At 42.3% G+C, this 26,685-nt stretch overlaps 2 protein-coding genes across 6 annotated transcripts in view; one reads left to right on the forward strand and one right to left on the reverse strand.

The window, feature by feature from the left end:
• LOC129775028 (neurotrimin-like) overlaps window positions 1-26,685 on the forward strand; it is a 176,034-nt gene that overhangs the window by 132,447 nt on the left and 16,902 nt on the right. The window lies entirely within an intron of this gene.
• On the reverse strand, window positions 6,246-6,701 carry LOC129775030 (histone H2A-like). The gene has a single exon (XM_055779193.1). The coding sequence runs from the start codon at window positions 6,660-6,662 to the stop codon at window positions 6,285-6,287; it is 378 nt and encodes a 125-aa protein (XP_055635168.1). The 5' UTR covers window positions 6,663-6,701; the 3' UTR covers window positions 6,246-6,284.

Here is a 26,685-nt window from a genome sequence, read left to right on the forward strand (position 1 = left end):
CAGACGATCCGTTGAATCACATTACACGGCAATTGAATGACGAGCAGCAAAGAAGTTTGATAAAACCCATAACTGTGGATGAGATGCGAGATGTTTTGAAAATGTGTACGAAAAAAAAATCTCCTGGGCCAGATGGTCTCAATTATGAATTTTATTTAAAACATTTTGATTTAGTAAAAGAAGATTTGATGAATATATTTAATTCTTATTTATCTGGGACTGTCAAGCCCACAAAAGAATTTACAGCTGGTATAATCACACTTATTCATAAAAACGGCGATAAACACGATTTAAACCAGTACAGGCCGATTAGCTTACTGAATTGTGACTACAAATGGTTCACAAAAATCATTGCTACCAGAATTCAAACCTTCATAGAAGATTTGTTGGGTTGTGAACAATCAGCTTGCAAAGTTAACCGATCCTGCTCGGACAATTTGAAAAATATCAGACGGATCATTTTACGGGCAAACGATACTTTACGGTTTAAAGGAGCATTAGTTAGCATTGACTTACAAAAAGCTTTTGATAAGGTTAATCATTTATATTTATGGAAAATCTTAGAAAAATTTAATTTTCCTGCCAGCTTTATCGCATGTATAAAAAACCTTTATAGCAATGCCTCTTCACGAGTTCTTTTCAATGGATTTCTTACAGATGAATTAAGCATTCGTTCTTCCGTGAGACAGGGATGTCCGTTGAGCATGTTACTCTTCGTTCTGTACATTGAACCTCTACTGAGGAAAATAAGTGATGGCATTGCGGGTGTACTTATTTACGATAAGTTCATTAAAACTATCGCATACGCCGACGACATTAATATTTTCATTAAGTATGATCAGGAGTTCGATTTACTAATCCAAATTCTAAACTCCTTTGAATCATTTGGAAACATTAAAATGAATTATGAAAAGTCGGTTTATATGAGAATAAATAACGCAAGATTGGGTCCTCAAATGATTCGCGAGACTCGGAAATTGAAAATACTAGGAGTTGAATTCACAAGTAGTATTAGCGAAACAATCAATTTAAACTATAATAGAATACTTTCTAACGTAAAATACACTCTACAAATTCATAGTACGAGAAGACTCAATTTGATTCAAAAAAGCTGGTTACTAAACGCATTTATTCTTTCAAAGTTCTGGTATACATCGCAATTATTCCCCCCTTTCAAAAAACATATCGATTCTATCAACACGGCAGCATTAAGATTCTTATGGGCTGGTTATATGTTTAAAACTCACCGTGATCAATTATATCTTGACTATAGTGTAGGGGGAATTAGGTTGGTGGACTCCGAATTAAAAATGAAATCTCTTTTCATCAAGAATGTTTTGTATAATATAAATGATCCAACAGAGCAATATTTACTGTCATACCAGAGGATACAACAATTGCCACGAATATTCAGAGATTGGATAGAAGAGATGCGCATAGTCAAACAAGATAATAAACTAAACAGCACTCTATCAATTTACAGACATTTTATAACTGAGAAAAATACTATACCGAAAATAAAAAACGATCATCCTTCAATCCTTTGGGGAATTATTTGGAAAAACATAAGTTACAATTTCATCCCAACAGAAGACCGTGCGAGAATGTTCAGTCTTTGTAACAATTTAGTTCCGAACAGGGATAAATTGTTGACTTATAATATTGGACAATTAACAGACAACTCTTGCGAACTGTGTGCAGGTGAAGACAACAATCTACACAGAATAACTGAATGCCCTCAATCTCGGATTATCTCTAATTGGACGTTGAATGCAGTTGAAAGATTTTGTGGCTTAAAAATGGAAAGTTTGGAAGATATTTTATCATTCGAGATCGACACAAGGAAAAAGAATGAAAATGCAGCTTTATTCCTATGTATTAGAGCAATGTCACATAATTTGAAATTTTATCCCAGATCAAGCTTATATGTATTCCAAAAGGAGTTAAGAGAAATGAGATGGAATAATAAACAAACGTTTAAAAATATTTTCGGAATTAACTTGAACATATGCTAGGAGGATAGAGTAATAAAATAGAAAGACAGACAAAGTATAATGATAGTAGGATAATATAGCAATAAGTATACGTAGTAATTTTAATTGTCAATTGTTAATTGTAACTAACATGCTGAAATAAAATGTAATTTAAACAAAAAAAAAAAAAAAAAAAAAAAAAATCAACACTAGGGTAGGAGCCTACCTGTTGGTCTCAAATGTTCCTATCTCACGCCTCCACGAAGATCATATGACGACATTTTTAGATCGGGCGTGAACTGGAAACACACACCTGGTCTTGGCTCCGAGAACGGGTGTCGAAAGTGGCTAAGTGAGGGGGTGCGAGCGAGTCAGAGCGCTATATCTCTCCCGGGGAAGGCCTCCCGGGTCATGGAGGCCTTGCCAACCCGCTGTCTCCCGGGCAAACGAGATACACCCAGAAAATGGAGCTACGTTCACGAAGAATACTCAGAATGCGATCGCCCGAGGAGGGTCCCCGAACTGGAGCTGGTCCTGGAACGGGCGTAAGAGCGAGCGGCCAGCGGCTGGAGGGCGATGTGCAAGAGCGGGCCACCAGCCGGGTTCAACCCGAAGAGCTACCGCCACACGGAAACAGCAGCCATCGACATCACCAACGAAACGCTGCGCCTACGAGGCGTGTTGCGACTGTCAGACGACAGTCGTCCACACTTGTGGGTACTACTAGGCGACGGATCATGTGGACACACGAAATGAATGAATTCGTGATCCGCGCCTATTACATCTGCACTGCTTTGGAGACGGACATGAGCGGTCGCCCTCGAATACTATCAATGTTCGAGGAAGCGTATCCAGAGTTCGTTGGGAGGCTTGACCAAAACGCGATGAACGCGAGGCGTAGAGCGATTGTACGCAACAATATGCTCTCCCAAACGCAAGTCGACGAGATCAAGCAGCAGGTGCAGAGAGAACTAAGCTCCAGAACAAGCAGAGCAAGCGATGTGTCGAGACGAAGTTCAGTACGGCTGAGCAATTCATTCGCGAGTGGGGCACGCGAATCAGCACCAGTGGAGGCCACAGTACAACAACCCCCTGAGCCGGAAGACCCACAGCCAGATCAACAACTACTACGCGATCTGGTCTTCCATTACGACGAGGCGATCTCACAGTTCCGCGACACGGACCCTTTGTCGCGCCCCAGGATCCCGAAGTTGCAGCATTCCCGCAGGCTGACAAGTGCAGTAAAGCTCATGAACGAGCACGTTCTTCCGCTGCACTTGGTTGATGCTGAGAACATGGAGGAGCTGCAACTGAAAGTTTACTGTGCTGCTGTGGCGACCGCCAAAAGTTTAGGATACCGTATTAGGCCAAGAGGCGGACTGCTCCAACATCTCCGTGAAAGGCGTGAGCCTCCATGGCGAAGGAGATTGGAGCAACGGATCCTAAACAAGCGCGCCGCAATTGGAAGACTGATGGCGTACAAAAGAGGCAGCAGATCGGTGAAATTATGTCGCCAAGTTGCTGTGATCGTGCGGCCTACTGAACTTCGCCAGCTGGGAGCTCACCAGCTGACGGAAAAACTCGACACACTGGTACAGCAATTGAGCGTCCTAACTAAACGGCTGAAACGTTACTCTGACTCTGCAAAGCGCCAGGAACAAAATCGGATGTTCAGAGATAACGAAAAAGCGTTCTACGACCACATTAGCGACGAGAAGCCCGACTACCGCGAAGGTTTGCCAGATATTAGCGATGTGACGAACTTCTGGGCTGGTATCTGGGAGACCCCAGTAGAACATCGCGACGGGCAAATGTGGTTAAGACGGGAGGAGGAGAGTTGTGGTGAAATTGGAGAGATGCCAGCTATCATCGTCGGAGAGAACGATGTCCGCGAAGCCTCGCGGTACCTGAGGAACTGGGCAGCACCGGGCCCCGATGGTGTCCAGAACTTTTGGCACAAGAAGCTGACCGTCGCACATCCAAAGATAGCTGAGTGCTTCAACAAGGTGCTACGTGACCCACACAACCTTCCTGAATTCGCCACCCGTGGCGTCACCTTCCTCCTCCCGAAAGACAGCAACACATTGAACCCATCAAAGTACAGACCGATAACGTGCCTATCGAGTCTGTACAAAATACTGAGCAGCATAATTACCGCCAAAGTTTCTGCTCACTGCGAACAGCATCACATCATCGCAGAAGAGCAGAAAGGATGCAGGAAAAATACGCATGGCTGCAAAGACCAGGCCATCATCGACGCAGCCATAGTCGGCCAGGCGGTATATAACCAGCGGAACCTAAGTATGGCCTATATCGATTACAGGAAGGCTTATGACTCCATACCTCACTCGTTTCTCGTCCGGGTATTGGAGCTCTACAAAATTGATCCCGTCGTCGTTAGGTTCCTGCAGCATGCGATGAGGCAGTGGAGTACGTCTCTGCACCTCAGTGATGGGGAAAATGTGTTGCAGTCTAGAACGCTGCAGATAAAGAGGGGGATATTCCAAGGCGACTCTTTCAGCCCGCTTTGGTTTTGTCTGGCACTGAACCCCCTCAGTAGGACGCTCAATAGAAACGGTCATGGCTATAAAATAAGGTATGGCGACGGCGCCCACGAAGAAGTGACCCATACCTTCTACATGGATGATCTCAAGGTCTACGCTGAGTCACGTCAGCGTCTAGGTGTAGCTATCCGGGTTGTCGAAGACATAAGCAGGGACATCTGCATGGAGTTCGGCCTTGACAAGTGCCGCTGTGTCCATCTGCTGAAAGGGCAGCTTACCGAATCCGGAGGTTACGAGGTCTATGACGGCGAGTTCATAAGAGACATGGTTCGTGGCGAATCCTATAAATATCTTGGATTCCGACAGCTCACCGGGATTCGCCACTCCGACATCAAGACGGAGCTGCGAGACAAGTTCTTGAGTCGAGTGAACTGTGTCCTGAGGACTTTCCTCAACGCGGGGAACAAGGTCAACACATTCGCGGTTCCCCTGCTGACCTTCAGTTTTGGTGTAGTCAAATGGAGCAAAACTGGCCTAGAGGACCTTGAGAGGACGATGAGGAAAGCATTCAAAGAGGCCGGAATGCACCATCCTCAATCGGCATTGGAGAGAGTTTCACTGCCACGCAAAGAAGGGGGACTTGGAATAGTCGACATATCTGCACTGTGTGTTGCCCAGGTACGACAACTGCGCGAGTACTTCGCAGAACGCGCCAACCAAAACGCGCTATACCGGGCTGTCTGCGCCGCCGACAGAGGATACAGCGCTCTGCACTTGGCGCAAGCGGAGTACCAACTCAACTGCAATCTGCAGACAGTGGAGGAGAAGATTGCAGCTTGGAAGCAGAAGGCAGTGCATGGTGCCCACCCCCATCAACTGGACCGGCCACACGTCGACAAGGCCGCATCTAATCTGTGGCTAACGCGTGGTGAACTCTCTTCAGTAGTAGAAGCCGACATGATAGCCATCCAGGACAGGATAATGCCGACGAGAAACTGCAGGCGGTACGTCTGGCATCAAGACGTTGATGACATTTGCCGGATGTGCCATCAACCAGGTGAAAACATAGAGCACATTATGGGAGGCTGTCCCGTTTTGGCCAACGCAGCCTACACCGAGCGCCACAACAACGTGGCCCGTATTGTTCATCGACAACTGGCGCTCCAATGTGCTCTACTGGAAGACAACGTACCAAACTACCGGTACCTGCCTGCACCTGTCCTGGAAAATGACCGTTTCAAGCTGTACTGGGATCGCACTGTTCTGACCGACCTCTCGATCCACCACAACCGGCCAGATATAATGGTTTACGACAAGAGCGACCGCAAAGTCACCATCATCGATGTCGCTATTCCACTGAACCAGAATCTGGAGGAGACCCACGGTCGCAAAATCTGCAAGTACCGACCATTGGCCGTGGAGCTCAAGGAACTGTGGGGGCTAAGGGAGGTCCCAAGAATTGTTCCAGTCGTTCTCTCTGGAACTGGAATTGTCCCGAAGACACTTCTGGAAGCGCTAAAGGTGTTGAATATGGAGAAGGAATTGGCCGGCATCCAAAAGTCGGTCATCCTTAGCACCTGCGCGATTGTCCGACAATTTCTCGGTCAGGACTGAAACAGCACGAGCATGCAGATACGTGCATTCCGCAGAGCCTAGTCCCCCTTTGGCATTCAGAAGCCCGGGGGCAGGTGAAAATTCTGGCTAGGTTCGCCTAGTTAAGAAGTGAGATAAGTCTGTTAAAAAAAAAATTTGTGGGCCACATTGTGGTATTCCACAATGTCCTGTTGTTCCAATGCGGCACTAAGCTCTATTGTGCTTTCTTCTCAGTCTTCTTGGGCAACAAAACGGCCTGAATGTTCGGCAGAACACCACCCTGAGCGATGGTGACTCCCGAAAGCAGTTTGTTCAGTTCTTCGTCGTTCCGAATGGCTAACTGTAGATGGCGCGGGATTATTCTAGATTTCTTGTTGTCCCGAGCTGCGTTGCCGGCCAACTCCAACACTTCGGCACTCAAATACTCCATCACGGCGGCCAGATAAACGGGGGCTCCTCCTCCCACCCGCTCGGCGTAGTTTCCTCTCTTGAGCAGACGATGAATACGGCCCACCGGGAACTGGAGTCCGGCCCGATTCGAGCGGGACTTAGACTTGCCCTTGATTTTGCCTCCTTTTCCGCGTCCAGACATATTCGATTCCTTGGTTAGCTAGTCGTAGGTGAGCGTATCAGAAGCTAAGTAGGTTCTCAAATGGGGATCAACATAGGGTAGGAGCCTGCCTGTTGGTCTCAAATGTTCCTATCTCACGCCTCCACGAAGATCATATGACGACATTTTTAGATCGGGCGTGAACTGGAAACACACACCTGGTCTTGGCTCCGAGAACGGGTGTCGAAAGTGGCTAAGTGAGGGGGTGCGAGCGAGTCAGAGCGCTATATCTCTCCCGGGGAAGGCCTCCCGGGTCATGGAGGCCTTGCCAACCCGCTGTCTCCCGGGCAAAGGAGATACACCCAATAACATGGAGCTACGATCACGAAGATTAATTAGAATGCGATCACCCGAGGAGGGTCCCCGAACTGGAGCTGGTCCTGGAACGGGTGTAAGAGCGAGCGGCCAGCGGCTGGAGGGCGATGTGCAAGAGCGGGCCACCAGCTGGGTTCAACCCGAAGAGCTACCGCCACACGGAAACAGCAGCCATCGACATCACCCAAGAAACGCTGCGCCTACGAGACGTGTTGCGACTGCCAGACGACAGTCGTCCACACTTGTGGGTACCACTAGGCGCCGGATCATGTGGACACACGAAATGAATGAATTCGTGATCCGCGCCTATTACATCTGCACTGCTTTGGAGACGGACATGAGCGGTCGCCCTCGAATACTAACAATGTTCGAGGAAGCGTATCCAGAGTTCGTCGGGAGGCTTGATCAGAACGCGATGAACGCGAGGCGTAGAGCGATAGTACGCAACAACATGCTCTCCCAAACGCAAATCGACGAGATCAAGCAGCAGGTGCAGAGAGAAATAAGCTCCAGGAACAACAGAGCAAGCGATGTGTCGAGACGAAGTTCAGTACGGCTGAGCAATTCATTCGCGAGTGGGGCACGCGAATCAGCGCCAGTGGAGGCCACAGTACAACAACCCCCTGAGCCGGAAGACCCACAGCCAGATCAACAACTACTACGCGATCTGGTCTTCCACTACGACGAGGCGATCTCACAGTTCCGCGACACAGACCCATTGTCGCGCCCCAGGATCCCGAAGTTGCAGCATTCCCGCAGGCTGACAAGTGCAGTAAAGCTCATGAACGAGCACGTTCTTCCGCTGCACTTGGTTGATGCTGAGAACATGGAGGAGCTGCAACTGAAAGTTTACTGTGCTGCTGTGGCGACCGCCAAAAGTTTAGGATACCGTATTAGGCCAAGAGGCGGACTGCTCCAACATCTCCGTGAAAGGCGTGAGCCTCCATGGCGAAGGAGATTGGAGCAACGGATCCTAAACAAGCGCGCCGCAATTGGAAGACTGATGGCGTACAAAAGAGGCAGCAGATCGGCGAAATTATGTCGCCAAGTTGCTGTGATCGTGCGGCCTACTGAACTTCGCCAGCTGGGAGCTCACCAGCTGACGGAAAAACTCGACACACTGGTACAGCAATTGAGCGTCCTTACAAAACGGCTGAAACGTTACTCTGACTCTGCAAAGCGCCAGGAACAAAATCGGATGTTCAGAGATAACGAGAAAGCGTTCTACGACCACATTAGCGACGAGAAGCCCGACTACCGCGAAGGTTTGCCAGATATTAGCGATGTGACGAACTTCTGGGCTGGTATCTGGGAGACCCCAGTAGAACATCGCGACGGGCAAATGTGGTTAAGACGGGAGGAGGAGAGTTGTGGTGAAATTGGAGAGATGCCAGCTATCATCGTCGGAGAGAACGATGTCCGCGAAGCCTCGCGGTACCTGAGGAACTGGGCAGCACCGGGCCCCGATGGTGTCCAGAACTTTTGGCACAAGAAGCTGACCGTCGCACATCCAAAGATAGCTGAGTGCTTCAACAAGGTGCTACGTGACCCACACAACCTTCCTGAATTCGCCACCCGTGGCGTCACCTTCCTCCTCCCGAAAGACAGCAACACATTGAACCCATCAAAGTACAGACCGATAACGTGCCTATCGAGTCTGTACAAAATACTGAGCAGCATAATTACCGCCAAAGTTTCTGCTCACTGCGAACAGCATCACATCATCGCAGAAGAGCAGAAAGGATGCAGGAAAAATACGCATGGCTGCAAAGACCAGGCCATCATCGACGCAGCCATAGTCGGCCAGGCGGTATATAACCAGCGGAACCTAAGTATGGCCTATATCGATTACAGGAAGGCTTATGACTCCATACCTCACTCGTTTCTCGTCCGGGTATTGGAGCTCTACAAAATTGATCCCGTCGTCGTTAGGTTCCTGCAGCATGCGATGAGGCACTGGAGTACGTCTCTGCACCTCAGTGATGGGGAAAATGTGTTGCAGTCTAGAACGCTGCAGATAAAGAGGGGGATATTCCAAGGCGACTCTTTCAGCCCGCTTTGGTTTTGTCTGGCACTGAACCCCCTCAGTAGGACGCTCAATAGAAACGGTCATGGCTATAAAATAAGGTATGGCAACGGCGCCCACGAAGAAGTGACCCATACCTTCTACATGGATGATCTCAAGGTCTACGCTGATTCACGTCAGCGTCTAGGTGTAGCTATCCGGGTTGTCGAAGACATAAGCAGGGACATCTGCATGGAGTTCGGCCTTGACAAGTGCCGCTGTGTCCATCTGCTGAAAGGGCAGCTTACCGAATCCGGAGGTTACGAGGTCTATGACGGCGAGTTCATAAGAGACATGGTTCGTGGCGAATCCTATAAATATCTTGGATTCCGACAGCTCACCGGGATTCGCCACTCCGACATCAAGACGGAGCTGCGAGACAAGTTCTTGAGTCGAGTGAACTGTGTCCTGAGGACTTTCCTCAACGCGGGGAACAAGGTACGCGCGATCAACACATTCGCGGTTCCCCTGCTGACCTTCAGTTTTGGTGTAGTCAAATGGAGCAAAACTGACCTAGAGGACCTTGAGAGGAGGATGAGGAAAGCATTTAAAAAGGCCGGAATGCACCATCCTCAATCGGCACTGGAGAGAGTTTCACTACCACGCAAAGAAGGGGGACTTGGAATAGTCGACATATCTGCACTGTGTGTTGCCCAGGTACGACAACTGCGCGAGTACTTCGCAGAACGTGCCAACCAAAACGCGCTATACCGGGCTGTCTGCGCCGCCGACAGAGGATACAGCGCTCTGCACTTGGCGCAAGCGGAGTACCAACTCAACTGCAATCTGCAGACAGTGGGGGAGAAGATTGCAGCTTGGAAGCAGAAGGCAGTGCATGGTGCCCACCCCCATCAACTGGATCGGCCACACGTCGACAAGGCCGCATCTAATCTGTGGCTAACGCGTGGTGAACTCTCTTCAGTAGTAGAAGCCGACATGATAGCCATCCAGGACAGGATAATGCCGACGAGAAACTGCAGGCGGTACGTCTGGCATCAAGACGTTGATGACATTTGCCGGATGTGCCATCAACCAGGTGAAAACATAGAGCACATTATGGGAGGCTGTCCCGTTTTGGCCAACGCAGCCTACACCGAGCGCCACAACAACGTGGCCCGTATTGTTCATCGTCAACTGGCGCTCCAATGTGCTCTACTGGAAGACAACGTACCAAACTACCGGTACCTGCCTGCACCTGTCCTGGAAAATGACCGTTTCAAGCTGTACTGGGATCGCACTGTTCTGACCGACCTCTCGATCCACCACAACCGTCCAGATATAATGGTTTACGACAAGAGCGACCGCAAAGTCACCATCATCGATGTCGCTATTCCACTGAACCAGAATCTGGAGGAGACCCACGGTCGCAAAATCTGCAAGTACCGACCATTGGCCGTGGAGCTCAAGGAACTGTGGGGGCTAAGGGAGGTCCCAAGAATTGTTCCAGTCGTTCTCTCTGGAACTGGAATTGTCCCGAAGACACTTCTGGAAGCGCTCAAGGTGTTGAACATGGAGAAGGAATTGGCCGGCATCCAAAAGTCGGTCATCCTTAGCACCTGCGCGATTGTCCGACAATTCCTCGGTCAGGACTGAAACAGCACGAGCATGCAGATACGTGCATTCCGCAGAGCCTAGTCCCCCTTTGGCATTCAGAAGCCCGGGGGCAGGTGAAAATTCTGGCTAGGTTCGCCTAGTTAAGAAGTGAGATAAGTCTGCCTATAATAAAAAAAGAGGCACTGGAATTTTCATTGAAGATGTCGAAGCCAGTGGACCCGTTTATGTATGAACCGTCAGTAAAGAACATTTTATCAGATCCAACTTTCCCATATTTTTCCGAAAATATCGACGGAATAACATTGGAGCGTAGGTGATCTGGTATTCCATGGATTTTTTGTCGTATGGACAGATAAAAAATGACAGAGGAATTGCAAAAGTATGGGAAGCAAACTTGGTTGGAGATGCCTGGTGAAGGGTGCACGTCGTGGGTAAGGTACTTATGGTATAAAGACATAAAACTTGACTGAGGAGTCAGTTGTAGTAGATTTTCGAAGTTATCAATCACCAATGGATTCAAGATCTTGCAACGGATGAGAAATCTGTAGGATAATTCTGTGAACCGAAGAGTAAGCGGGGGTACTCCTGCCAAAACTTCGAGACTCATCGTATGTGTCGAATGCAAACACCCCATGGCTATACGCAAGCAACGATATTGTATCCTCTCCAGCTTGAGAATATGAATCCTGGCAGCTGATCGGAAGCAAAAACTGCCATATTCTAACACTGACAATATCGTTGTTTTGTACAACTGAATGAGGTCTCCTGGATGGGCACCCCACCATGTTCCGGTTATTGTTTGGAGAAAATTGATTCTTTGCTGGCATTTCTGTTTCAAATACGCAATGTGTCTCCCCCAGGTATTGTATTGTATATTGTATATTGTATAATTCATCCGACATTCTGTTTGTGTTAATGAATAAAAACTTAGACTAGTTTACATACATGAAACTCCACATAAATACACAGATAAAAACAGTCATGCTCTCCTCAATCTATTCCTAAATCGGTTTGACGATTCTCCAAACTCAAACGCAGATTCCACCAAAGAAAATTCACGAATCATCGCTGTCATCGGTTCATGATATCCGTATAGAGTTCGATGGAAACTTGGCTGTAGCAGGGATGATTTGGAAGACCCCTCCTCCGATCCTACACACAGGTCCGGGACGACTGCTGCTCGATGACTGGAACGGCTCGACTGTGGCAGGGAGAGGAGGGGCTTCCACAGTGTTAATTTCGATGCGTCCCAGAATGGTAAGATGACGGGTAGAAATCGAAATCGGAAGCTGATAATCGATGATCGATGAAGCGTCAACAACTGATGTACAATACGTTAAATCGGAGTCTGGTGGTTGCCTCCAGAATTGTTTGTCGGCCGAAAAGAGTTTTTTGATTGGTCCAGAAACTCCCTGAACACTAATCCGTCCAGCCAGGTTGACGCAAGTAGCGCCTTTTCTTGCAACGCCGGCTCGAGTCCAATTTTGAACGAAACGAACGACATTTTTGCGTCATCTTTCCCTTTCGGGACCAACCGGATTACGTCACACGGTGAAGAGAGGTCAAGACATCGTGTCACAATTTTTTGCACATCATCGAGAGTAATCATAGGCTGAAATCCCGATAAATACAACCAAAATTTCGGTGGAATCGGAGCAGGTACGATGGGGCCGATGTACAGATCGCTGAGGTCTATAGATCTTGTTCCGCGATCCGTAGCCAAAGAAGTCGAGTCGTATTTTTCCTCACGAGGGCGCTTTAGTCCTGGCTTAGGCCATGTCCGACCGATAGGTGTAAGCAATGAATTAGACTTACTACCACCCGCATACGATTGAGCCAACGAGATACCGTGAACCTTCTTGTCCAATTTGTCGACTGCATCGACCAGCAGTTGAACTTGGCTCGTTAAATCCTTCGAGGTAACAGAAGAATCGCCCTGGGATTTCGAAGTGTCATCCATGTACTGCTTAAAACTCCGACCATTCAATTCAATTCGACACTCAGTGCAGATATACATTATCTTTCCCTGGGTGAGAGGGTCACGGAAGGCACGACTGTTCAATCCACAACAATGTTGGCTGATGTGGAGATAGGCCTCGCAAAAACCGCTGCGTACGGGATCAATATCGTTCACTTCCAATTTGCATTGTTGACACATCTTCTTTGCCATCGTCGCCTTTCGATTCGCATCAAACAAGAACGTTGGGACAGTGGCTGGTGTTATTACTTGCTTCTGCGAAATGAGCAAAAATTCACTGTCGAATTTAGTGAATTGTCGTTCGAAGTTTGATGTTCCAAGAGCACGATTTAAACACAAACGAAGTTGAAATCACAGTAAAATAACAAATACGAATATTCAATGAACTTGCACGATGAAAAACGGTTTAAAATATCGACGAATAGCGCAAACAGTGACTAACGTAAACAACAACAAACGGGTGAATGAAGAATATTAATATTTCAGTACATTTAGAATCAAAATATACACCCAGGTATTTGAAAAACATAGAGTGTTGGATCGTTTTGCCGGATAGGTAAAGCTGGAATTGGGCGGGTTCGTGCTTCCTAGAAAAAACGACCATTTCAGTTTTCTCCGTAGAGAATTCGATACCCAGCTTGAGGGCCCACGTGAACAGATTGTTCATGGTATCTTGCAACGACTTTTGCAGAGCGACGGGATTAGTACCCGTGATGGAAATAACTCCATCGTCTGCAAGTTGTCTCAGCGTGCAGTCTCTAGTTAGACAATCATCCATATCATTGACGTAAAAACTATACAAGGGGGGGCTTAGGCAGGAGCCTTGCGGTAGGCCCATAAAACTGTAACGAGAAGATTTTGAGTTGCCATGAGAGAAATTCATGTGCTTTTCTGACAGTAAATTGTATAGGAAATTATTCAGAATTGGTGAAAGTCCACGATTATGAAGCTTCTCTGAGAGAATTTCCATGGAAACTGAATCAAATGCCCCTTTGATATCGAGGAAAACGGAAGCCATTTGTTCTTTGCGAGCAAATGCGATTTGGATTTCAGAAGATAGCAGCGCGAGACAATCATTCATCCCTTTACCTCGGCGGAAGCCAAACTGCGTATTTGACAGCAAATTGATCGTTTCGACCCACTTGTCCAAACGAAGTAGAATCATTTTCTCTAACAATTTGCGAATACAGGATAACATTGCAATCGGCCTATACGAGTTGTGATCGCAAGCCGGCTTGTTGGGTTTTCGTATGGCTATCACTCTCATTTGTCTCCAGTCATGCGGGACAATATTCAGCTCCAGAAACTTGTTGAACAAGTTCAGCAAACGCTGAATTTAATCTTGTCCGACCCCGGAGCTGAATTGTTACATGAGAGGAGGGCAATTGAGAATTCTACCATCGAAAAATTCTCATAATCGCATTGGAGCGGAATATCGCGTACGACGCTTTGTGCAGGAACAGAATCGGGACAAACCTTCCTTGCAAATTTGAAAATCCAACGGTCAGAGTATTCCTCACTTTCATTGGTATGGTTCCAGCCACGCATTCTCCTAGCCGTATTCCAAAAAGTACTCATAGCGGTCTACCTTGACAAACCATTGACGAATTTCCGCCAATATCCACGCTTTTTTGCTTTAATCAGACCTTTTAGTTTGGCTTCTAGAGCTTGGTACTTTCGAAACCATTCCACTAATCCAGTTTTCCTGAATTTTTTGAAAGCGGATGATTTTTCAAGGTAGACCTTTGAACACTCCCTGTCCCACCAAAGTGATGGAGGACGACGTCGGAAAGTGGTAGCCGGTACACGTTTCTTTTGAGCTTGAAGTGCGCTATCGTAAATCAAACTTGATATAAAATTATACTCTTCAAGGGGAGGAAGTTCATGCATCGAAATGATTGCTTTAGATATTAATTCTGCAAATTTTCTCCAGTCAATATTCTTCGTGAGGTCATACGCAATATCGACTGACTCACTAGATTTTGATTCATTGGCGATCGATAAAATTATTGGTAGGTGATCACTACCGTGGGGATCTTGGATTACTTTCCATGTGTAATCCAGGGATAATGAAGAAGAGCAGAGAGATATGTCTAGCATGCTTGCCCGTGCAGGAGGGTTGGCTATCCTAGTTGCTTCCCCAGTATTTAAAACTGTCATGTTGAAGTTGTCGCACAGATCATAAATCAACATGGCACGGTTGTCATCGTAGAGTGACCCCCATGCTGTTCCATGGGAGTTGAAGTCACCTAAGATTAACCGCGCCTCCGGCAATGCCTCGATAATATCAAAGAACTGATGGCGGCCTACCGTAGTCCTGGGAGGAATATATATCGAAGCAATGCAGAGTTCTTTGCCATTGATTTGTATCTGGCAAGCGACAACTTCAATGCCTGTAATCGATGGAATAGTGACTCTATAGAAGGAGTGACGTTTTTTTATCCCCAATAGTACGCCACCAAACGAGTCGTTACGATCTAGGCGAATAATGTTGAAATCGTGAAAATTCAGCTCGTCGGCTGAACAAAGCCATGTTTCACAGAGAGAAAATACACCACAGTTAGAACTGTGAACTAAAAATTTAAATTGGTCTAGTTTAGGGATGATGCCTCTGCAATTCCACTGTATGACAGTGGTCAAATCCTTGACCTCTTGCGCTGAATTTGGTTTTGTCATTATTGATTGTATTTGTTTTTATAGTTTTCATGGTTTCGGGACCATGGGCGCTATATTTTTTTATATTTTTATGGAAAGCGGATTTTTTACATAACATATCTCGAAACCAGGGAGGCGTTTTTTTCGTTTTTGATTTATGATTTTTCAAAGTTACCCGATGGTTCAAAAATACATTTTTCCCGTTTTTCCCCAAATTGACTTTTTTCAAAAATGTATTACTTTTGAACTACTGGACCGATTCAGATGATCGACATATCAAATTAAAGGCTACTAGCTAGCCTTTATTGAAAAAAAAATAACACATTTGCCAATTAATTGGATTATAATTACATACCTCCAGCCTAGTCTAGCTGCTGGAGGTATGTAATGCTTAGCTTTCCATACAAAATATAAAAAAGATATGGCGCCCTTGGTCCCGAAACGATGTAAGCTAAATGTAAAATGTAAAAAATGTGAATGTAAAAAAACGAATACAATCAATAATAACGAAAACATAATTCAAATTTTCTGTAACTGTAGTATTTTACAAAATCAGAGTAATTGGCTTTAATTTAATGTGTCGAACGTCTTAATTGGTCCAGTGGTTCGAAAGTTTTGATTTTTTGAAAAAAATCATTCTTGGCAAAAATGCAAAAAAATGGATTTTTCGGACCACCCTAAAATGGAAATGGTCACCCTAAAAAAAAAAATAGAAAAATACGGGTCTAATAATTTGCGATAAAGAACAAAACTACCACTTTTGACGAAAATCTGAGAACCACTATATCGGTTTGGCATGGAATGGCTGTATATATATAAATGGATTTCTGTCTGTCTATCTGTCTGTCTGATTTTTATGGACTCGGAAACTACTGAACCGATCAACATGAAAATTGGTATGTAGGGGTTTTTGGGACCGGGGAAGGTTTTCGTGATAGTTTGAGACCCCTCCCCCCTCTCTGTTTAGACAACGTGTTATTTCGAGAAATGAGCCTGGCAATTTGATGCCAGTGGATTTCTTTTTATGGGGTTATGTCAAGTCGATGATCTATGCCATCAACCCAGCAGCTTTAGAAGTGCTCAGAGACAACATCCAACGCGAAATTCGAAACACTCCTGTCGAAATGTGGGGCCGAGTAGTGGAAAATTGGGTCCAATGGATCGATCGCTGTAAAGTGGCCCGTGATGATCATATGGCTGAAATCGAATGCTCAAAATGTAAGAGTTGAACTACAACCAGAATCAATTTGAACTCAATATTTCAAAAAATCTGTGTTCTATGAGGAAAAAAGTTCATTAATTTCCTCAACCCTTTGTAAGACTGAGGCAACAATATTGCCTTCCAGAAAAAAAAATTCACTGCACTTGGAATATTATTTAAATATTTTGCTTAACCAAAGACTTCTAAAGGTATCTGTCAATACTTTTTTTGGGCTGCTAAGAATGTACGATAATAATTTGGGAGTCATTTTTATGTAGAAAAATCAGGATTTTAGAGCACCGGCAGAAAATTCTGTTTTTTTTTTCAATCAAAGAAATGGTGTATTGGATGAAACATAATATTTCTCGCTGCACTAGATATATTGTTTTGATTTTTGCATATCCAAAGGTGCAATAAAATGATTTTACATGGCAGCGACAACCATTTTTTTTAACTGTTTCAATAGTTAATTTTTCATTAATGTTAAATATGTTTTCTACCTTATGTAAGGATTATGATCTTTGAAGTAGAAGTCGATCCCTTACCTAGTTCCCACGGACTTATAAAGGGTTAATGGAAGTTAAAGTTAACATAAGTATACTGCAGGTGCTCGATAAGTTTATGTTTGATCAACGATCATCGTTATCATCGACGGCTATTCATTTTTTTTTGCGTGAGCGTTTAATCTGATAGACCCTGTATATAAAACACATTGTATGTATTTTGCACTTTAAGAGATCAAAATACTGAAATTCATTTATTTAACATATTTCTCGGTCGATTCATGCGGTGGAAATATTTCGGATATAATTGGCTTCTGTCTTTGTACAAGCACAGGAGATTTTTGGCGGTTACTGAGTCATCAAATATCATGCGCAATAGTGTCGCAGTTCAATCCATGGATTTGAAGATTTGAAGCTGTTATGATGCAACACAATATCTTCTTTTCCAGTCCAATTCTTCTGAGCGCCTGGATTTGATTTATAGTTATCGTTCATCGTTTATAGCTCAGCATGCAGCTATAGGCTACTAGCCTTGAAAAAGACCTATTATAAGGTCAAATGAGGAACCTGGGATTGAACCATACCTGTTCCTACCACAGCGGGTCAAGTGACCCTTTATTAATTTTTAATAAACAATGACTCGATTTATATTGTTTCATTGAAAAACGTGGCATACCATTTTTCTCCTGTATATTTAGATATTTTGTGATAAACATTATTTGCAAAATAACGAAATTACAATTTTTGACACAAAAAATAGCACTGTAGCTTGGAATGGTTACTGTTAGCTCGCCTGGATAGTCAGCAATACAATTAATTCTAATCATTCACTATTCATCCACAAATACAACAAAATACATAAAGCAAAAGCAAAAATGTGTAATGCAATGGTTTTGTATCACAACCACACATACGAATCTTTCCGATATCATATGAATGTTTGCCCGGGTCAAATGACCCGTTGCGGTAGTTAGGACAGATTACACATATTTCTCAGGAAAAAAAATAACAAGAGCCTCTCTTGTTATTTTTTTAAACACTGAAAAATACTATCGATGTATGTTTTAAGAAAAGTATTGTAGGCAAATTATGCTGTGACATTGTAATTTGCAAGAAAAGTTTGACAAAAAGCTTAAAATGAATCATTTGATCTCTCGTGGTAGGTTTAGTGCTAATTCTGTTGCATTCGTCTCTGCCCGTAGATCAATGTTATGATGAGAAAAAAAAATGAAATTTTGAACTTTGAGAGAAAGCTCGAAAAAAGTTATGTTCTCATATGTTCCAGAATACTAATGTTGTTAGTCCGATTGGATTTTGTGTTTGTGGGGCTAGGCTTCGCGCTCCGTTCATGTGAAGTAAAAATGGCAATGGCAATACATTCTGGCTGGAATGACACGTTTTGAAAATAAGAATTATGACTGAAAAATCACTTTTCTGTATCAAACATGTATTCCATGTAATGGAGAAATATGTTATTTGCAAGTGAATCAGAAATTTTGAGCAGTTAGTCCTAAATAAAATTTTCATTGAGTCATTTTGACACTGATACTATTCATATACATAAATCGTTCCTACAAACAACTTTTTTGTTTCTATGTTACCTGTGATCGGAAGTATAAGCTGATGTGTACATTTCGTTGAGTTCGTTTTGGAGTCACATGATAAAAAGGATATTTCATCCATTGTACTTCAGCGAGATATGGAATCATAATTACCGGAAGCTTCTAGACGACAAAGTGAAACTGAGAATTAATTTTGAATGATTGTTCGTAATTATTGTTGTTAATAATATTGTTCCAGAAATCGCTACGCCTCCAATCTGTTTCCGAATAATTCCATACAGTTCATAATTGCCTCATATCAAATCAAGGCAACGTCACCACTTTTCCGTCTTCATATTACGTTCATTCTCCTCATCAGTGGAACAATCAGATCGAGGGATTATAACACCACGACCCTAAATTGTTGTTCAGAATTTCACTGACACGTAAATCATACTTCTGATCCTTAACTGCTTTCCTGGCGTCAAAAATAATTTGATGATTTGTGTTTATTTTAAATTGCCCAGCTCAAACATACGAAGGACTCGAATAGCATAACGATGGCTACTTTCTAAGTTACGCTAGGCTGGATCCAACAAGGGACTGACTTTCGTTCGAATTAGCCTCCTGCCGTCCATTTTGACTTTATCTCTTTCATCTCTTGGCAATCATGCCGGACCAATAAAACGTTTATCCACCCGCAAGGAAACCGTCCCGCAATGTATACATACGTTCACCTAAAACAGTACCACTGTGACCCACTCTGATTTTGTTCCAGTTCCAGCCTTGTGGACAAAATATAAAAAAAAATACCGTTGCGGTACTAATATCGAGTGGAAGCAGCAACTATACTGAATTGATATAAACTATACTACTTTTATCGCTTCAACTCTTTCTTCACTTTTCGTCTCTCAAGAAAGACATTCCAACAATTGAGCCTGTACGGTCGACGAAACGGAAGAAAGCCTGACTCAACAATTGGATTCCTAGATTTCAGCAACATTTAACGACACGCACCACAACACAGCTTGTTACAATGCTGCTAACAATCCGTCGCCATTCGGTTCATTACTGTCGGAGTCTTTTGGCACCCCACAATGAAACCGTTGTATGCTCGGCGGGGGGTGGCTTCTCCGAGGTGGACCATTGCTCGTATCATAAAGGCAACATGCAAAAAGGGAATCCAACCCTCAACCCTGGGGAGTTGTTTACGAATGTAAACAAAATAAAGTGTAAAATAACAGAAAAACGTGGCCACACAGATTATTACAGCAGGACAAGCAAATCACAAGACGTAGTTTTACGTGTTTTTGCTGCTACCGTTTCACTCCACGAATAAACCATAAATATAGAGCATCGGAAGACTGGGTGTAGGCACAACAACTGGGAAGAATAGAAAAGACCTTTGTGACCTGCGAAGTCGTAAAAATGTGTAAAGTCGTCCATAATGAGTATAATGCAAAAGAAGTGGGTATAGTTTCCGTGACAAATGTCAAACTATGGAACGAAAACAATGTAGTTGTGACTTTGCTTCTGACTGCATGTTGGACCTCACTTCGAAAACATAATTGAATAGGATTTTCTTTTGAATAAACTCAATTAATAAAACGTTGATGAGCGTGATACTTTAACACAAATTTATATTTATTTTTGGAAACTTGTACGCGTGTTATTTTCCTTCCTGCAGAGTCTTCTTCTTTACTTCGTCTTTTTATTCGTATTACTATCAAACAAGACTAACATTCCCAGAGACGAAGTTTTCTTTCTCAATGTGGTACTTTTTTGTCTCATATTCCGAACAGTCTCAAATTCCGAAAACTTCATTTTTGAGTGTAAATGTACTGAACTTTTATGTTATAAATAATTGAATAATGAAAACCCTGACAATCTTTGGGGTATAGGATTCATTTTAACATCATTTACAGGTATCGATACGGCCTATAATTTAGAATAATAAGCATTTTCAAAAAATGACAGTCAAAACCAACGATAAAATGTTAGCGTTAGCGAATTCTGTAAAAAAAACAAGCATTCTCAATTTTTCAGTTTTTGTAGTTTTTTCACTTATTTCGTTTGCTGTTCTCATTGTATGTGCTAGAAAAAGTATGAATCTACAGTAAATTGTTGAAAAAAATTATATTTTATGCAGAAATATTCATTAAAGTTAGTATTGAAGAAGTGTTCGGAATATGAATCAAGTTGCTACACATGATTCAAATTCCGAACACTTCATTTTTGAATAAAAATTTACTAAACTTTTATCATAAATAATTGAATAATGAAATTCTTTAGGGGATAGGCTTAATTTTTACACCATTTACAGTTATCGAAACAGCCTATAATTTATAATACCAAGCATTTGCAAAAAGTGTGATACAATGTTTACGTTAGTAAATTCCGTGCAAAACAAGTATCGTGAATTTTTCAGTTTTTGTAGATGTTTCATTTGGCCGAGTGGTTAGCGTCATAACTAACATGCCGGGTGTTCGGGTTCGATTCCCGTTCTGGTCGGGGGGATTTTTCGTCAAAGAAATTTCCTCCGACTTGCACTGTGATCACGCGTATTCTAGAGCTTGCCACTCCTAATGCATTCAAGGCGTGTTATTTGGCATAGAAATCTCAACTAGGTACTAATGAAAATGACGCAAGTAATACTACGTTGAGACGGCGAAGTTCCTCTAGGAACGTTAGTGCCATTGAAGAAGAAGAAGAAGATGTTTCATCTATTTTGTTTGCTGTTTTCATATTAAGTGCTATAAAAGGTAAGAATCTACAAATAAGTATTAAATGATGGAATCTTCATTAATATTAGCATTCAAGTAGTGTTCGGAATCGAAATCATAGTTTCGACGCGTGCTTCGAATTCCGAACACTATTTTCAGGCAAATACAGCAATAGTTCACAAATTGGGGTACAATCCAAAAATATATCCAAAATCAGAGAAGTGATTTTTATCGTTTTTGAATTATGATTTTTCATTAACCGTTAATCCGAAAAATAAATTGTCTTTTTCCAAAAATGACTTTTTTTAAATTGAATCTTTTGAACCAATGAAGCGATTTAGATGATCCACATATGAAATTGAAGTTAATTGTTCGAAAAAATATTAGACCTGCACAAAAATTGGATTTCCCATGTTCCTATCTTCTGTCCAATAAGTTGCGATAAGCAACCAACTTTGGAAAATCATATCTGAAAAACGAAAAAAATAATCAGATCTCTGGTGTGATTGAACATTTTTGTAGTTTTCACCATGAATATGTATTTGAAAATCTATTTTAATGAAGACAAATGAAAATGGAGGCTCTGTTGAATCCAAAAATCAAATTAATTTCCCGAAAAAGTACAATTTTGGGTAATGAGACACTGTTTAATAGCCATCAAAGCTAAAGTGTTCGAAATTTGAGACAAAACGGTATTACTTGCGTCGTATTGATGTTTGGTCGAGTTCCAGATGCCAAGTGTCTGCGAAGGATACGCAAGAAATACAAGAAGTTCAAAATACATTTTCAAAATAACAAACTTTGGTACAATTTTTACCTGCGGAAATATATGAAAAAAATCGTACATTGAAAATGTGCGAATGTTTCAGTTTATGAATAAAGTTTTAAACTGCGGACGGCGATCCTATTTTCGTTCAAATTTGTAACTGTAGAAAATCAAATGATCAAATTAGAAAAAAAAATCAAATGAATGTTTATTTCATAACATCAACTCACCTTTGCTTCTGCGAAAATAAATTTTATTTACAAAAAAATAAACCAGAACAATGCGTGGGTTCGCTAGATATACATACTAGGGGGGCGTTGATGATTAATGGTCAGCTGCATCCCAATAGGAAGTATCCCGTGTCGGGCACACGTACAGAGCATTGGAGACAGCAACATCCCAATTACGAGAACACTTGTAATACTAACCTCGAGCCGACCGCGAGTAATCGGTTACATATTACTGACATAGATAATAAGAAAAACTGTCAAAATATTGAACTTCGGCCCCGTCAGGCTAACGCCATATGAGCCTTGATAAAAATATATATTTTGGAAAAAAATGTGTGGGTTTTGATTCTCTGCCTTCATCATCTCCATCTAGAATCTAAAAATCAGCGGAAGTAATGATACTCAACGTCGATTGCTGTGCGATTACAATCAATCTCATAACATGTATAACGGGAAACCAATTCGGGAGCCTCATTCCCCTTGAGTGGACGCGATATACCTAGTCGAGGAAAGAAAACCGTCCCAAAAACAAGCCCCATCGTGGCGGATATAATTAGCTCCATTCGTTCAGAATCATTTGGTCTGGATTCCCACATTATTTCCTTTCTCGTTTTTACCTCACAAGTAGTTTCTAGAGAGGCGTAGTTAACATTGTGGTTATGTGTTGCTTGCTGGTGACTTAATTACGGGTTCGGCATATTCCGTGGAAATTGTTTTCATTGAGATTAATGAACGATCCTAGGCATTTCGATGGGGAAAGTTCGAAAGGAGGGCATATCATTTATCAATGTTACTGGGTATACATTTTCATTTAGGCAGCTTTCAGTTAGTTCTGGACCTGGGAAAAGGAAGAAAATACTGAAGTGCATTACAGGGAAGAGTTACTTTACCTGGTCTAATATGCAACCCAGCAAATAAATCTTAGGTATGATTTCGTGCAAAAGAAAAACAAAAGAAAATGTGATCCATTGTATACACATCATTTTGATTTTTCCAGATTGAAATTTTTCCCGCTGAACATTTTTATTTTTTTTTCTTAAGGGGGTAGGGAACATCATAAAAAGTATGTGATTTTCGTGATTTTTTACATCGAGAAAATAAATTACTATGATTAATCTGATATCACAGTTTTATTAGGTATATACACTGCGTTTCACAACTATAGAACTCTCATTTTTTCCCGAGTTTCCCGAGATATGTAAGAAGTCACTTGAATTGAAGTATATGGTGTAGGATATAATAACTATCTTCATTTAGAATCATTTGACGATAATTGTTTGATGATTCATTCTTGTGCTCGCAGAATAATACATGCTCGAGATAAGCGCAGCTGTCATCCTTAGTGGAGAAAGTTTTGCTACTGGCAAGCGATACTAAATCACATACAAAATTCCAAAACAACATTTACTATCTTGGTGACTAAATAAACGAAATAAACTCTATCCGTTAATCTCCATAACCTCGAAAAGAGTAACACTGCTTCATTATGATCAAGATTAGTGCAAATACAATCCAAGTTGAAAGCAGTTTTGCGACTGGCACGCGAGCCCAAATAAATTAATAACTTAATATAAGTTATTGAATAGTGCTCCCGTGGCCGAGTGGTTAGCGTCATAACTAACATGCCGGGTGTTCGGGTTCGATTCCCGTTCTGGTCGGGGGAATTTTTCGTCAAAGAAATTTCCTCCGACTTGCACTGTGATCACGCGTATTCTAGAGCTTGCCACTCAGAATGCATTCAAGGCGTGTTATTTGGCATAGAAATCTCAACTAAGTTATTGAATAACTTGATATTCCCCAAAATTTTTTTTGGTGCACAACATTAACATCTGCTTCACCATAGCGTCAGTTCAATGCATTGATGACAGAAAACAAACAAGGTTAACTGCTTGGTACATGGTTGAATATTTGTCTGAGCAGAGATTCATTACCAATACCCTAGCTTAAATATTTCCCTCCCGCTATCTCCCCTCCTTGTTATTATTTATCATTACGATCATTGCATAAAAAAATTAGGCGATTGTTGCATCGTTATAAGGTCAATGCACACGGGAGCAGATACAAATGGGGTTTCAGCGTAGCGAAGATGCACTATTTTAACACACGAGTTATGAAGCACGCATGTACGCACACAAATATCCATATATCGATGGCTTGAAGCAACTAAATATACACACATATATCTACGTTTTGCCCTTTCTGTTCATATTGTCAGTCTGCATTAGCTTAGCTATCATCCTTTGTGGAGAGAGTTTTTCTACCGTCATGTGAAACCAAATCACTGACGAAATTCCAGAACATTTATTTTCTTGGAGAGCTAGCCTAGCTTGATGATTCCCCACACAATTGTGTAGTTCACAACTACAATGCAATGGCGTCAGTTTGATGCAATGATTGCAATGTCAGTGACTTCAGCGAGTGAGTCGTGAGAATTTGGTCGCGTCCACAGCTCAATCCGGAACGAAGACATGTAATGACGCAAAACAAGGAAGAACAAGCGATATTCATTGCTTTGAATATAGAACGATACTGAAAGTTTGTCTTCCTTCCCTACTTGAGACTTTAAACTTCTTCAGTTCATTCGTCTCTAATCTTCAAAATGCCCTTGGAAAACTTTACTTTATCCATCATATTACTCCTCCATTCTCATTGCCTTGAGAAATGCATTCGATCCCACGCCGTCCAGCTCGACCAGCAACGATGTTGTTCAGTTGATTTCCTCACGAGGAATGAAAGTTTGCCTCAGCGAGATCAACTGTTCATACTCTAGGCAAATATTCCCTTCATTCTTCTTCTTTTCCTTTGTTCAAGGAGACTTTACATCTTACAATTTCCCCTTCGTTGCTCGTCGATAAGTTGCTCGTTATTGACAGCTCTGTTCGGGAAAGCACACAAACGGATAGAACAAATGTATGAAGAAATGGGAATGCTTCCAATTTTCATCAATTTAAACCATGTACAGACTATGGGATTGTAATGTATAGCATATCAAACAAATCTTAGGGAATTTCCGATTCCTTCGGTATGTAAATCGCCAAAATCCGTTTGCGACAAAAATAGTTATCAACGATAACTTTATTTCATAAAAACGTTACCTGTTTTCTGATTTGGCACCCTTAATGAAAGATGTAGTTCTACGTCAAAAAAGAGTTTGTGTCAATTGGACTGTCCCCTGAATAGCCTCAACCGGTTTGTTAAACCCTTGTAGCCAAAACCTTGTTGACTGGTGCGAGTTCTACAAGTTTTTCTAGTGGACCGATTTCTACCAATGATTTTTCTACGTAATCTTGGATATATTTCCTGTCATCGTACGCAGGAATTTTTCAAAATATTGATTTTTGACGAAATGGTGACATTTTTTATAAAAAAAATACGAAAATATTCACAAAAATTTTAGTTTTCAAAATATCAACAAAATCCCGCGTATGATGACAGGAAATTTAGCGGAGAATTTGGGAAAAACTATTTCATCAAAATCGGATGGACCGTTCTGGAGGTAGAACTCCCACCAGCTTACAAAACATAGTTTCGAGAAAAACGCGTCCGCGATCCTTACGCAAAGATTAAGGTCCACTAGTTGGCTTGTAACTTTAGAACGGAGTATCGGATAAACCTGGGGCAAAAATTACATTAAAGTAGACATCCCAGAGAATATTTTAGGCCAGAAATTCATTTTTCAATTTTTTCATGTTTCCATAGTGTACTACCCCGTTAAGTTGGTACTAATGTCAATGATCTTAATGCCAATTTTGAGCGCGATCTGTCATTTAGTTTGTTTACAGCGTCATTAAGGACAAGTTAACCTTTTTTTGCTCGGCGATTTTTGATATGGATAATTCTATTGATCAAAGATATTGCGTGAAATTTCGAGTTGAAAATGTTGGATACATTTGGTGACTCAACTATGTCGAAAACACGGGTGTATGAATGCTATAAGGCATTCAAAGACGGCCGAGGAGAGATGAACGATTTGCCACATCCCGGGCGACCATCCACCTTTTCAACTGATGAAAACATCGACAAAATAAAAAGAATTATGCTCGGAAATCGTCATTAAAGTTTGAGAGAGCTTGCCCGTGAATTGATAATACTAAAATAAAATCGCGGGACATATCATGAAGTCGCTAATTGTGGATAATGGAAATCCAACGTGCCCCACGATTTTATTTTAGTCTTATCAATGCCCTAGACTAATGAAGGAGAGGTGTGATAACTGCTAACTGCTATTTGCCTAATTATTTTCTAGCTTTTAGTACATTGTTATGTTTAATCACAATTAAACCGTTTAACTTAAAATTTTTTTTAAACTTTTTTTATTTTCTAGTTTTTAGTACATTATCTGTTTCATTAGAAAATTTCTCTACAATAAAACCATTGTACTGTATTCTATCAGTCAAATAATTTCATTTGATACCGATATTGAGTGGATTGCAGAAAATACATAGTGTGTTCTTCAAGTCAAATTCGTTCGTTT

The sequence above is a fragment of the Toxorhynchites rutilus genome, chromosome 3, assembly GCF_029784135.1.
Source record: "Toxorhynchites rutilus septentrionalis strain SRP chromosome 3, ASM2978413v1, whole genome shotgun sequence".
Lineage (NCBI taxonomy): Eukaryota > Metazoa > Arthropoda > Insecta > Diptera > Culicidae > Toxorhynchites > Toxorhynchites rutilus.